The sequence below is a fragment of the Ylistrum balloti genome, unplaced genomic scaffold, assembly GCF_031769215.1.
Source record: "Ylistrum balloti isolate Yb309-2 unplaced genomic scaffold, AGI_CSIRO_Ybal_v1 Utg370058, whole genome shotgun sequence".
NCBI classification, from domain to species: Eukaryota; Metazoa; Mollusca; class Bivalvia; order Pectinida; family Pectinidae; genus Ylistrum; species Ylistrum balloti.
In genome coordinates this window covers 60,411-74,296 of record NW_026782107.1, presented here as the reverse complement: position 1 = coordinate 74,296, position 13,886 = coordinate 60,411, and the positions used below count along the sequence as shown (strand labels likewise).

Sequence of the window (13,886 nt, the reverse complement as noted above, 5' to 3'; positions counted from 1 at the left end):
TACTTTCTGTTTAAAAGATATATAATAAAACACTGACTGAACTTCTCATATTTGTTAGTAATCTACATATAATTAAAGACTAGTGCATATTTTGTGGACGGAAAAATAACATTCAAGTCACAAAGCCATAAAGTTGAGGATTCTATAATTTCCAAAGCTCTCATTTTACTAGTAATCAGGTATTTATTTTTAAATCTTTTTACTTGTAGTCTGTGAATGAAAATTTCTATCAATATATCTTCCTCAATATTTTTTAAAATTATTTTTTGATAATCAAATTATCACTCTTAACACTTAACTTCTCTCTGCAAATTAATCAAAGCTGATTTTCAACTTAATAAATTAGGTGACATTGTGACAGACATTATGGCCAGGAGAACTGATAAGTAGTAATATGTCATAACACCAGAGATAAGGGAGACAACTCCTCCTAGTCCTCTCCATCAGAAGACACGTACAGGAGTTCCTTCTTTTCACTACTCTCCATGGCCTCTGACAGCCCTTCATGTTTCCGTAACTTTTTCATACTGTGTCGCAGAACCTCTTTCATGCGTTCATTTTCTGTGTTGGCTGACCTCCACATGACCTCTAATTCCTCTTCAACATCTCTGCAATATACACATATTGCATAAATTTTCTTCCTTTTGAAACCTTGTCACATTTATATTTCAAGAATCTTTATATCAATCAATGTAAAACATAAAGAAATAAAAATAATAATTAGTGGAAACATTACAATAATTTTACTCCTGATTATTCTGATAGGTAAACAAGTTACCAGGGTTCGATAGTCACACTTACTTCTTATCGTCCGCAATGTTGTTTATGATTTTTTCTTTCTCTGACACCAACAGTCTGAGATGGTTGATTTCTCTCTCATACTCCTTCTTCTGGTTACTGAAGTTAACATCTTGCTCTTTTAATCTGAAAACAATTTTACTCATTTAGCAGTAGATTATACAAGATATTTTTATTGTCGACAATCACAGGAAGGAATTCTCTTCCTTCTCCAACACTAAATGAAATATTTTCATTTTGATAAACACATTCTACAAATCTGCAGTCCACACCAATATATAATGTGTTTAAGCAAAGATTCATTAGAATCAAATATGTAATCTCCAAGTAAAAAAAAACACAAGGAACTTCAAATGTTATCTTCTACAACAGATCACATGACCGTTGACCCAAGGACATGAAGAGCAATCCCTTAGAACCCTTTCACACAAACAAAATGTGTACCAAATATGGGCATAAATTACCCAAAGGAACAGAAGCTATAATATGGAAACTGAAATATTATTGTTATTCTATCTTTAGTAAGAGGTTTTGCGAACTTTCGACCAACAAAGCTGAAAAGCAATGCTATGTGCCCTCTCCGCACAATCAACCAAATACAGTGTGGTCATGATAAGCCAATAAGAACAGAAGCTTGGAAACCTAAAATGTAGTGTTTTATCATAGAAACAACAGAACAATTAACTCTATTTCTATCCTTCCTTTAATCTACTGCTATATACTGTCACTCATTGATTTACCCATTCTACTCACATTCCTATCTTTTCTCACCTGCTGAAAGGTCAAAATATCTAAGGGCATATAGAAACTAGATTAACATCTGGCCCCAGTTGTTCAAAGCATGGTTCGAGTTAACCAGTGGTGAGTGCAAAATTTGAATTGTTACCACAGACAAAAATATGGAATTTCAGAGCAAAACTGGCACTAAAACTATCAATCTGACCTGTTTCAACAAACCTACAGCTGTGAAATAATAAAAAATGTTTCTAATTTCGTGTCATTCATATTGGAATATATTTTCTAACCACTGGGATAAGTAAACTTTTGACTTTTGAGGTCCTGGCCAACATTCTTGAATGTTTCATCAACTCACCTTCCTGCAACTGTGTTCAGCTTAGCAGCAGCCTTCATCTTATATAACTGTAACAGAATATACAGAATTTCAATTCAGAAATTCAATCACTTGACGGTTCTGACAATAAGCTCATGTATGGCAATAAGACCATGTCTGACAATAAGCCCATGTCTAGCCATTTGTCAATGTATGACAATAAGCCTGTGTTTGACAATAAGTCCATGTCTGACGATGTCCATGTTTTACAATAAGTCCATATATGACAATAAGTCCATGTCTCACAATAAGCCCATGTCTTACAATAAGTAAATGTCAGGCAAAAAGTCCATAAGATTGTGGCTTTATCATAGACTTGATTAAGATTGTGGCTATACACTAGTCAAAAACAAGACACCACAGACACTGACCTTTAACTTCTCCTCCATTTTACCCTTGGTCACGTTACCACTCAGTAGTCTATTTACAGCCTTTTTTGTCTCGTTTTCCTGCTCTCTTGCCTGCAACATTAAATTTGTTAAAAATCCAAATCATATTTCTGTTGATCGTAACATTTTAGATATACCAGTAACACTTCAATCAGAACAAAAACAACTTCGAAAGAAACTTTTATTGTTTTAGATATTGCATAAATTACTCGTCTTTTGTCTTTAATTAGCAAAATATAAACAGGTCTCTCGAGATACAGTAAATGTAGGTCACAATTTTTTTGTTTTTGTTTTGTTTTTTGATTTCCAAAGAGCAATAGAAGAACTGGGGAGGGATGTAGAACTTAAGGGCAAGGGAAGGGGACCTACAGGGAGAGGGGGGCTAGGGTGAGGAAAGAGAAAAAAAGGTCATCCATGATAAATACACAACATCCAATTCTGATATGGAATATAAATGTTAAGAAATCATGAGGATCGAGGAAAAGAAATATAATACAAATCCTAAAATAGTACCTAAATAGACTCCCTAATGTAACAATATATATCTATATTTATTTAAAAGAAATACTGTTACCTACATGGCATACACTTAAATACAATGTCCAATACATCTTTTCTCATTTCTTGTAGTGTGGTCAAAAATGAAAGCCAAACATTGTACCTATTTATTGTGTGGTCATGTTCAAAATGAAAGCCAAACATTGTACCTATTTATTGTCATTCGTCTTCTTTTGAAGATTTTAGTTAGTGTAATAATGAATTACAATGAGTTTCTGTTTATTTCTGATCTTGAATATTTAAATTACCTAATCCCACATCTGCAAATTTCGTTTCAATGTACATATTCCTACCTATCCTTTGATTGGTCAATGAAACATGATTATTCATGTCCTGTAATGTAAGGACAGCATGAACACTAGTCCTTGATCATAGATAGTACTCTGTGTAATGGTAGAACAATGTGTTACATGTAGAGCAAGTGAATTTTGTTGGTGCAAATGATAAATATATAGGTGAACACAGACAATACAATAGGACCAGAAACTTGAGAGTCCTTAAGGTTGGTGCATACACTTGGGTGAACAACTTGTGTGCAAGTTATGAATTTAATCAAAGACCTTGAGACTTAAAGACTCTCTGAGGTTGGTTGAACAACTTGTGTGCAAGTTATAAAAAGAACATCAATTTAATCGAGGACCTTGAGACTTAAAGACTACTAGAGGGTTTTTCCATCTGGAAATTATCCTAACTGTTCAAAGGGCCATAAATACAGCAAACAAATTAGATATTGAACTGAGCTATTCTAAAGCATGAAAGCATCATTTTCACTATCAGGTTTGTCCTCATAATGGGTTTGACTTCAGGAGATGGAGCTTCTAAACTAGTCTACTGGATCTTAAAACTTTCATGAAGGGACGACAGAAGCTAGGATTGAAAAAAAAAATAATTTAAATTATAAAATTTTATCAAATCAATATTCATAGAATTACAGAGAGATAAAACTTCACAAAAATATGACAACATCGATTTTTGAAATGTATCTGTGATATCCTTACATTGTCCCTGTATATCATTCTCATCACCAGCTGAAAAAACAGGACATCTTTAAACGTAATCTTGACTTTTTACTTAAAATTTCATGCTTGGTATATGTTAGTGATGCTTAATGACAAGTGTAATAACAAAGGTGTCGAAGAGACACAGCCAGACACTAAAGTTCCTTCACAGTCTCTGATACGTAACTATGACAAATTTGTTGTCATCAAAGGCATATTATAATGAGATTCCACGAAAGTCTAAACTGTAAGATTCCTGTATGGATACTGTAATGAGGGCACTGTTTATGCTGCTGATACAGCTTGTTACTGACCAATATATACAATGAACATCTGCATCATTTCCATCGTCGATGAACCCTATCATCAGTTGTGTAGATCATTTATCGGACGACAAAAGAATTTGGTAAATATTCTCCTGGTAAGATATTAAAACATATTACATCTGCTATATAGAATTAATTCTCTCCTATCACTTACCACTTTAGCGTAGGTGTCTCTCTCCTGAGCTGCTTTCTCAGCCTGTTAACAAAAACAGCTATAGTTACAGTATTTTTACAAAATTTTAGTCTTTGAAAAAAACCTGAATTTGAATAGGTATATATAGCAGGGCTTTTGAGTGTTTCTTGTCAATATTAATGATATCCATATCAAGGCAAAGTTTATTCAACAAAAAAATAGTTATTACTGTACAGTGTAAACACTCACCACTCGTATGATATTAGCCAGTTGTTCCTGTACGGTGTACTCTTTATTCTCAGATTGCTCCACTGCCTTCTGTAGGTACATGATTTTGGACTGAGCTTTCCTATGAATAATATAAATGTACAAACAATCAATTTTTTTAAAAAGAAAAAAAATTTGTATATTAAGATAATTTCTTAATTTCTGAATCTCCAGGTTACACTTTGGTATATATATATATATATTCACTGAAACTTTTTTTTTACAAACGTTGATAAACCAGCACAAAGGGCCTGTAATTTTATGTTCTCAAATCAAATTAATACTTCTCTAATTACCGAACAGCTTTTTGCATAGCCTTCATTTCAGCCTGTAGTCGTTTATTTTCTGCTGCCAGCTCCACATATCTGCCACTTTGTGCTTTCCTCTCACCCTGTACAGCCTGAAGAAATTTTTCAAAGCAAAACATGTCAACGAAGAAACAAGACCAAAAATTTGTGTTGTAGGAAATATCTTATCATTGTGAACTAAAAATAAGGCAAAATAATAAAATGACCCAAAACTAAAGTTATATGTTCACAATGGGTACAAGTTTGTAAAACACAATAATGCTAAGTGCAGTGTTTTAAAGATAAAAGTATAACAGCACAGAATTGCTATATGGTGGAGTTTTACTGATATAATTTAACTCTGTTGTCATCTTTTTCTATGATATATAATTTATTGTGGTCAGTGTTTTTGAGGTCAGTTTTTTGTTTGTTAATTGGTTCTTTACCTGTAGTTTTATTTTAAGACTGTCCATTTCATCTTTGTGAGCTTCCTCTTTCTCCACCATACTCCTATGAACAAAGTAAAAACATTTTTACACCTCACAGCTTTAAGTACTTGACACACAACTTAACATTTAGCTATCATATCATTGTTTGGAATCAACATATCTAACTACCATTTATGTTTTGAATATACATATATATCTTTAATTTGTTTTGTTAAATTGAGGTCTTGAAAATAAGGAGCCTAAAAAGAGAAAGATTATAATCTGAAATCTTAATCTATGACAGCCAGAATGTGGTGCTTACTTTTTGAGATCTGCTATACTGTTGATGTAGTCCTGTGTTGTAGACTTGTCTGGGGTTTCTAGCATCAAGGCATCCAACTTGTTTTTCGTGTCTTTGTACTTTTTACGTAGATCCTCCATCTCCTGGTCAATTTCTGTCTTCTCAGCTTTAATTAGCACCAGCTGTTTTGATAACTTTGACACTGTAAGGAAATCCAAGAAAAGTCACCATTAAAAATTTAACAACACATTTAAAACTTTCATTTTTGATACCATTAAGACAGTGGGCTTCACATTCTTTTATATATAAAAAAGACATGGATAACAGTTTTCCAGCCTTTCATCTAAAAAGAAAATTGACTTCATTCTTTATTGTGATAAAAGAGCACATTTGCCCTTGGCCAATACAATCATTTTGCCTTTGACCTTACCAAATCAATTTTATACCTTTGACCTTAGCAACTCACAATCCTTTTCACTTTAATCTTGGCCAATCATGATCTTTTTACCTTTGACCTTGAAAACCAGTACTGATGTAAGCTACCTAGTATCGTTGGATGTTTTACTGTTAACATCCAAATCCTGTTTCCTTACCTTCTACTAGTTGTCCTTGGGATTAGTCTGGCCTTAAAACTCTACATACTGACTCGCATTACAGTCATCTGACAACTATTAGTTTCTACATAATGTGTTAGGATTCCTTTTATGCATTACCTTCACCAACATGAGCCTGATGCATGTCTTGTGCCTACATAATGTGTTAGGATTCCTTTTACACACTTCCTTCTCGTACATGCATGTCTCGTGCCTACATAATGTGTTAGGATTCCTTTTATGCATTACCTTCACAAACATGAGCCTGATGCATGTCTCGTGCCGACATAATGTGTTAGGATTCCTTTTACACACTTCCTTCTCGTACATGAGCCTGATGAAAATCTCGTGCCTACATAATGTGTTTGGATTTTTTATGTGTTACCTTCACGAACATGAGCCTGATGCATGTCTCATGCCGACATAATGTGTTAGGATTCCTTTTATGTGTTACCTTCTCATACATGAGCCTGATGCATGTCTCGTGCCGACATAATGTGTTAGGATTCCTTTTACACACTTCCTTCTCGTACATGAGCCTGATGCATGTCTCGTGCCTACATAATGTGTTAGGATTCCTTCTATGTGTTACCTTCACGAACATGAGCCTGATGCATGTCTCGTGCCTTCTGGTCTTTCACCTCTATTTGTTCCAGCAGGTTCTGATTTTCCTCCAGTACAAGTTTGGCATTATCTTTGAGCTGGTCCCTAAAACAAATATTGAATAGATGTTAGAGTGCATGTTTTCATATGTAAAGAAACCAGACAATGATCAGAAACTCTGGTACAAAAAAGCTTTGTTAATAAATTTCTCCCATCCTTCACAAAATTGGTTTTTCCAAATTTCTCCCACCCTTCACATTAAAGTGGTTTCCTAATTTCTCCCACCCTCCACATGATTGTGTTTTCCTAATTTCTCCCATCCTTCACATTATGGTGGTTTCCCAATTTCTCCCACCCTCCACATGATTGTATTTTCCTAATTTCTCCCATCCTTCACATTATTGTGGTTTCCCAATTTCTCCAACACTCCACATGATTGTGTTTTCCTAATTTCTCCCATCCTTCACATTATGGTGGTTTCCCAATTTCTCCAACCCTCCAAATGATTGTGTTTTCCTAATTTCTCCCATCCTTTACATTATGGTAGTTTCCCAATTTCTCCAACTCTTCACATAATTGTTTTTCCCTAATTTCTCCCATCCTTAACATTATGTTGGTTTCCAAATTTCTCTCACCCTTTACAGGATTCTGTTTTCCATCAGAATAACCATCTGATCGTACATGTATTCATTCAACCTATAATAGCTTGATGTTATTGCTAGTCACATACACGATCACTATAGATCAGATTACTGCCTTACCATTCCGTGACGTCGATGGGGCCGCGTTTGACTGCGTGGTCTAGTTTTTTGTGTAGTTGTTGGTTTTCTATAATGATATCTTCAGCTTGAATGCGTAATTTTTCTAGTTCTCCCTGTAAACATACAAATTAATCACATACCAAATCAACAACAGATCCAAGCTTTTGTTAAATGAAATCTACAGTAGATGTGGATACATATAGTATTCTATGCCTGCACAGTTATACCTGAGATGATGAAATCGGAGTCATTTTACAGTTATACCCGAGATGATGAAATCGGAGTCATTTTACAGTTATACCCGAGATGATGAAATCGGAGTCATTTTACAGTTATACCCGAGATGATGAAATCGGAGTCATTTTACAGTTATACCCGAGATGATGAAATCGGAGTCATTTTACAGTTATAACTGAGATGATGAAATCGCAGTCATTTTACAGTTATACCCGAGATGATGAAATCGCAGTCATTTTACAGTTATACCCGAGATGATGAAATCGGAGTCATTTTTACCTGGTAGTGCTTCACAACATTATCCTTCTCCCGGAGCCTGTCATCATAAGCCAGGAACAGCGGAGACAAATACTGCACATTTATCTGGAAAAAGTCAATTCACTAGTTAGATTTTCAAATTTTTGGTGACTATAGTACAAAAATATTGGAATGTTAAGCTGTTAAAGCAAGCATTATTGAAATATGAGACTTGTTGATAATCTGTCTCAGGCTGTCTAAAACAGGTGACAGTTAAGCAGTGATAGATCAAAATTTTCAAATATAAATCAAACAATTATTGGAAACATTATTCATCATTTCACAGCTGAAGATTTGTTGCTAGAGATCAAATTGATAAATTTTGAGTCTTATTTTTGCCTTTAATACTCTTGATTTTTTCAGAGTCAACAATTTGAATTTTTCACTAACCACTGAGTTACCACTGCCAGGTCCCAGTTGTTCAACGGCTGGTTAGAGATCATAAACCAGTGGTTAGTAATATTTTTTCAAAAATGAATCAAACAAAATTTGAACCATTCTTTATCACAGCTGTAGGTTTGTTAAGAAGGGTCAAATTGATATATTTTGTGTTTGACGTTCTTGCTTGCTCAGTGGAAGTGGAATTTTTAACTAACATCTGGCTATCTTCAAGATTGCACAAAAGAAACACAAGTGAATAGTTTCTATTCATAATTTAGAGCCAGATACAGTAGATCCAAACAATGAATTGAACTGTGTCATACAGTTTTGTACTTCTGGGATTTGTCAGTGATGCTAAGGGCCTAAAATTTAAAGTCTAGGAGGCCACTAAGGAAAATCCAAAGTGATCAAAAGAAAAGTCAAAATCAAGATGGGGATCCAAGTAAATTTTGAACAACCCCCGGACTTGATCTCTTACGGAATCATGAAAGACTTTTTATAACAAGAACAGTGATTGGACACTGACTTACAGATTTATAGATATACAACTTTGGTTATAAATCAGTCAGAAGTTACAGAAAACTTACAAGCCAGGAAGGGATTGGACCTTTGTCTGGAAGTCCGAGCATTTCTCCAGTCTGGAAGTGAAGGGGATACATGATAAAAATGTAACAGATCAATCAAAGGTATTTCATCTGACTCACATCTTTATCTTAAATCTACATCTATGAAGGTGCGGAGGTGTGCTATGGTCTATAGGCTTTACTTTGCTAATAACAGCTTATTTACAATACCATATCACTTAAAACACTTATCACTACAAAACCTGTCCATATCATACTCCATTGCATGCAGTTTCTAAACAGTATCCTAAACTTCCTCGCTCTAAGACGATATCAATATCAACACTTGTTATATATGAGGTCTGACCTATAATCCTGTAGTTATAAGGTCCCTGTTTCATAAATCTTCCTTAATTTAAGGAATTCTCCTTAACTTAAAATTACCCATAGGAAAGTGTTGTAAAAAATAAAGAAATTTTCTTTAATTTAAATTTTTCTTTAACTTATAAAATGCTTTTCTATGGTAGTTAAGATTTCTGTAAGTTAAGAAAGATTGGTGAAACTGGTCTGGAGATCCTTCTACATATTGTGACATCCTACAAAGCCCTTTCTATTACATGTACCAGATATTGTCTCAATAAAAGGCAAAAAGGAAAACATAATTGAAGCATATCACATATTATTATCATACATCTCGTGAGTTGCTCACCTTTTCACCTGGTTGTATAGGCCTGTACTTGGCCTGGTAGCTACTCAGCTCTACACTCAGTCTGTGTACAGAACTCTTCAGCGTGTTGTTTTCTTCCTTCATGTCCTGTAGTTGCTTCTTCAGCAACAGGTTTTTAGCTGTCTCCTTGTCTGCAGTATACCAAAAGAAACAACAATGGAATTGAAATGTAACAAAATTACCTGATAATTTGAGTTCAATAGATACAAGAAGTTAAACGTTTGTCAAACTATATGGTGGTAGATTCCTATCATCTAAACATTTATCATTATAGCCTGTGAACATAATTTGTAATACAGTCATACAGATTTTGATTTGTGCACTGCTATTTTGCTTTTTAATAAAGAAATCAAATTTTGCATAATATAGATTTCCCTAGACTTATATCGACCTTGGTCTATTATCTATACACATATCAGCATATCTTATATAAAAAACATCTTTCTCGAGTATTTACTTTCTGTGGTAATTAAAACACGATCCACTGACACCTTCTGTACCAGACAATTTGTACTAGATTCTACTGTAATTGTCAGGTTTACATCCCTTATCCAGGACCCGTAATTCCTTTTCTACTAATCCTCAGGTTACCTCCCTTATGCAGAACCTCAGACACCTTCTGTACCAGACAATTTGTACTAGATTCTACAGTAATTGTCAGGTTTACATCCCTTATCCAGGACCTGTAATACCCTTTTCAGTAATCCTCAGGCTTACCTCCCTTATCCAGAGCCTCAGACACTTTCTGTAGTGAATGGACTTCTCCTTCCAGCTCCTCATTGCGTGACCTCAATAAGACATTCTCTCCCTCTATACTCCGTGTCAACTCATCTACACTTCGTGCTGTGTTAGAACCCGACATCATAGACCGATGAGACAATGAACCTGAAAATGACATTCATGTTCCTATAATTGCAATGTGTGTCACAAGAAATGGCTCGGGTAACTTAAACAATATTTCTCTAAACAGAAGGTAATGTCTAATAGAATAGCCAAATAAGGTTACATAACAATAACTCACAAATTCAAAACATCTTCAGAGGCAGAGTAACTATCATTTGCTTCGATGGAAAAATGTCTAAATTTACTTTACAAACATTGCAATACATAGAAAATTTCTTTGTGTAAATAAATTAATTTACAAAGTTATGTGACTCCATATTTAACATTAACAACAAATGAATGGATGATCTTTTAAGGAATCTGAAATTGTAAGTTATGAAAACATTTCAAAAATCAAACTTAAGCAATTTACACTTTATCAAATTTTAAATTTTCATCTTTACAAAGAAAAAATATTTTCCCACTATTTTATTTACATTCATTGTGATCTGTTGACCTCCTCATGTGCATAATATTTTATTGTTTAATATTTCATAAGTCAATGGTTGTGTAATGATAACCAATGATCAAGTGACTTGAGTAAGTAAAGAAGGATGATAAAATGTAAATTGATTTTATATCAACAAAACAATATCTAAATCAAACATCAAGTAAACATTGTGATCAAACAAATCAACAGAATTTTTTGAATGCTGGTACTTTAGTAGTCTACATTTATATTTTCAACTGGACAGATTATAAGAGAGGTGACAGGTACTACATGAACTGTAAAAAGGAACAACAGTGACAAAATGAGTGACAAACATTTTGGTTTTTATTTTCCTTAAACTTTCATGTCTTTCAATTAATCATAAATTATAAAAAAAAAATTCCTGAATTTTGAGAGGTTTCATGAAATCACAAATTACACAATTACTAAATACTCTAAAGAAGTAATATAAGGATACCGAATGAAACACAGACACCAAATTTACCGTCAAGGGGAGATAATGCAAACTACAGTACAATCAATATTCAAATAATGGAAAAAAAAAACCACCAAAGGTGTTACATGCTAAATAAAGAAATTTCAGAATTTCTTAATGTTTGGGATTTGGTAAACTATATCATTTATAATAAGCATTATTGCTGGTCAACATACATTCAGTAACCAGAAGGACCATAGTAAAACAAAATAATGTGATGATGTATGTACTGCGAATTTCAACGCAATATGAGGCAGGTCAGTTATCAATATGCTGAATCAGAAGATAGTTATGTGTTGAAGATACTACCGTGATTTGTGACACTAAAAGACAACTGTGTGCTGTAGCTGATATTGTCTTTAACATAAGTGATTTACATTAATTAAGGTCATTTACCCTTTGTATGGGGAGTGGGCCCCATTAAGGAGTCTCCTGTTTGGGCCTCCTCATTTATCAGGTGTATCCCTCGTTTGGACCCCTCTCCCCTCATTGGAGACTGGCTTTTCCTTGCCGACAGACGAGTACTTTTAATGCTGGTCTCATGGATACTATCCTCTACAGGGTCAAGGTCACAAGAGACAAAAATAGGTCAGAAGAAAACACAAAACAATATTCTGCATTTATCCTGCAATAAGTAATAACAATGGAATTCTGGCTATAAATCGGTGGGTAGGCATACTGGAGAGCAATGAAACAATATTTTATTGAAAACTCTACTGAAGACTAAGAGACGTAATTGGGCTTATTACCTGGCATGGCCTTATTGCAGATTAAATTCATTATTAAAAGAACGAAAAATTCAAAATATTACACCTGTACAGATTTCATGTGTTTTGCATTTTTTCTCAATTTACAAAAAGTTATTTTAAGAATCCCATCAAACAGGCTAAAAATGCCTTACAAGAATAATTAATTCAAACCCTGTACTATAAACTTTTGTCATTTGACAGGAACTGAGAGATAATGTACGTAGATTACAGTATAACAAGAGTTTGATGGGACTCTTACTGTGGGAGACAACAAGAGCAGCCAGAGATACTCCAACAGGTAAACTCAAAATGTCTTCTCACAATTGAAAATTAAACCACAGAACACTAGATTTAAATCAAGTGTGTAACCACTGTACTATCTGACCACCCTGAAACTCTGCATTTCAATGTACTTGTGTTATCACCAACATATATGCAAAACAGATGTAATCTGTATCAGTTGTACAGTGTATCATAATTACTCACTTTAATGTTATCAAACATCGTAAAAATCATTTCCAATATATGCAATTTTATTGATCCAATGTACTGGAATCAGGTTTTGGATATAGTCAGTATGATGTTACAAGCAGAGTTTCTACACCGTACAACACAAAAACAGGAAATAATAACGACAACATGAATCAAAATAACTATAAAATAAACGGTAATTCGTAAAATAAATACAAGGAACATACATTCAAAACATAAAATAGAAACTGCAGCTTTCCACCAACAGGTTTTCTTGAATTACTGATTTCCTGAGTGTTGTTATGTGTTAAAGATTTAGTCAGGTCAGAATGAGCTATCATGTACATTATCGTACTGATCCTAGGTAAATGAATATTCAATTGATAAGTACTGGTAGACTATTTGCTCAAAGACAATGGTCAATCCAGTTATTACAGGTGAAATAGACATTACAGTGATGTAATCACCCTAACTGAACACTCCACGTAAAGATCGACGTGACAGATCTTTCCAGAGAGAAGTTCTAGACTAAACAGTGTTCTCATTAAGTGCCAGTTGCCAGTACCTTGCTATGCATTGACTGTGAACTGAATATATTTTGAGTAAATATAAAGAATATTACTAATACTAAGCTGACTATTGTCTATACCAAGCATCTGTTTCAAATCTTAGTGAGAACACTGTTATGTCTGAGAGGAAATATCACGAACCTATTGGAAGCCAGTTCTGATTTATACTATCTATATTTTGTAAATATATATTTGCATGCAGTTCAGTGATTTTCAGATGATTGTTACTTGTGAAAAACGGCCATCCCCTCAAGCTTCAACATTAAGCCATTAAGCCTACACACAACATGGAAGTGTCAATTTTACCCTGAATGTTCTCAATCTCCAGTGGATCACCAAATTTTACACCTTGTTTTAACAGAGTTCATAAATTTAAATTAAACTAGCCAGACATGATATTTGACTCAAAATCCAGACCTATGGTAATAAATGTAACTTTTCAAATTCCAGTTATCACTGAATCAACATATCAAAACAAATTATTCATCCGTTAAACCGATATGAAATTTAATCTCGACCTTTGACCTCTGA

At 34.0% G+C, this 13,886-nt stretch overlaps 1 protein-coding gene across 1 annotated transcript in view; it reads right to left on the bottom strand.

The window, feature by feature from the left end:
- Positions 1 to 292: 292 nt before the first annotated feature.
- LOC132549455 (centrosomal protein of 89 kDa-like) overlaps positions 293 to 13,886 on the bottom strand; it is a 29,523-nt gene continuing 15,929 nt past the window's right edge. The window contains exons 9-26 of the mRNA XM_060213399.1: positions 13,662 to 13,703; positions 11,963 to 12,121; positions 10,476 to 10,643; positions 9,741 to 9,889; positions 9,056 to 9,106; positions 8,070 to 8,153; positions 7,554 to 7,666; positions 6,782 to 6,897; positions 5,618 to 5,798; positions 5,314 to 5,377; positions 4,877 to 4,980; positions 4,563 to 4,662; positions 4,335 to 4,376; positions 3,855 to 3,884; positions 2,281 to 2,370; positions 1,892 to 1,938; positions 802 to 924; positions 293 to 608 (exon numbers count right to left, since the gene is read on the bottom strand). Of these exons, the coding sequence (XP_060069382.1) occupies positions 431 to 608; positions 802 to 924; positions 1,892 to 1,938; positions 2,281 to 2,370; positions 3,855 to 3,884; positions 4,335 to 4,376; positions 4,563 to 4,662; positions 4,877 to 4,980; positions 5,314 to 5,377; positions 5,618 to 5,798; positions 6,782 to 6,897; positions 7,554 to 7,666; positions 8,070 to 8,153; positions 9,056 to 9,106; positions 9,741 to 9,889; positions 10,476 to 10,643; positions 11,963 to 12,121; positions 13,662 to 13,703 (1,841 nt within the window). The 3' untranslated portion in view covers positions 293 to 430. The remainder of the gene's footprint in view (positions 609 to 801; positions 925 to 1,891; positions 1,939 to 2,280; positions 2,371 to 3,854; positions 3,885 to 4,334; positions 4,377 to 4,562; positions 4,663 to 4,876; positions 4,981 to 5,313; positions 5,378 to 5,617; positions 5,799 to 6,781; positions 6,898 to 7,553; positions 7,667 to 8,069; positions 8,154 to 9,055; positions 9,107 to 9,740; positions 9,890 to 10,475; positions 10,644 to 11,962; positions 12,122 to 13,661; positions 13,704 to 13,886) is intronic.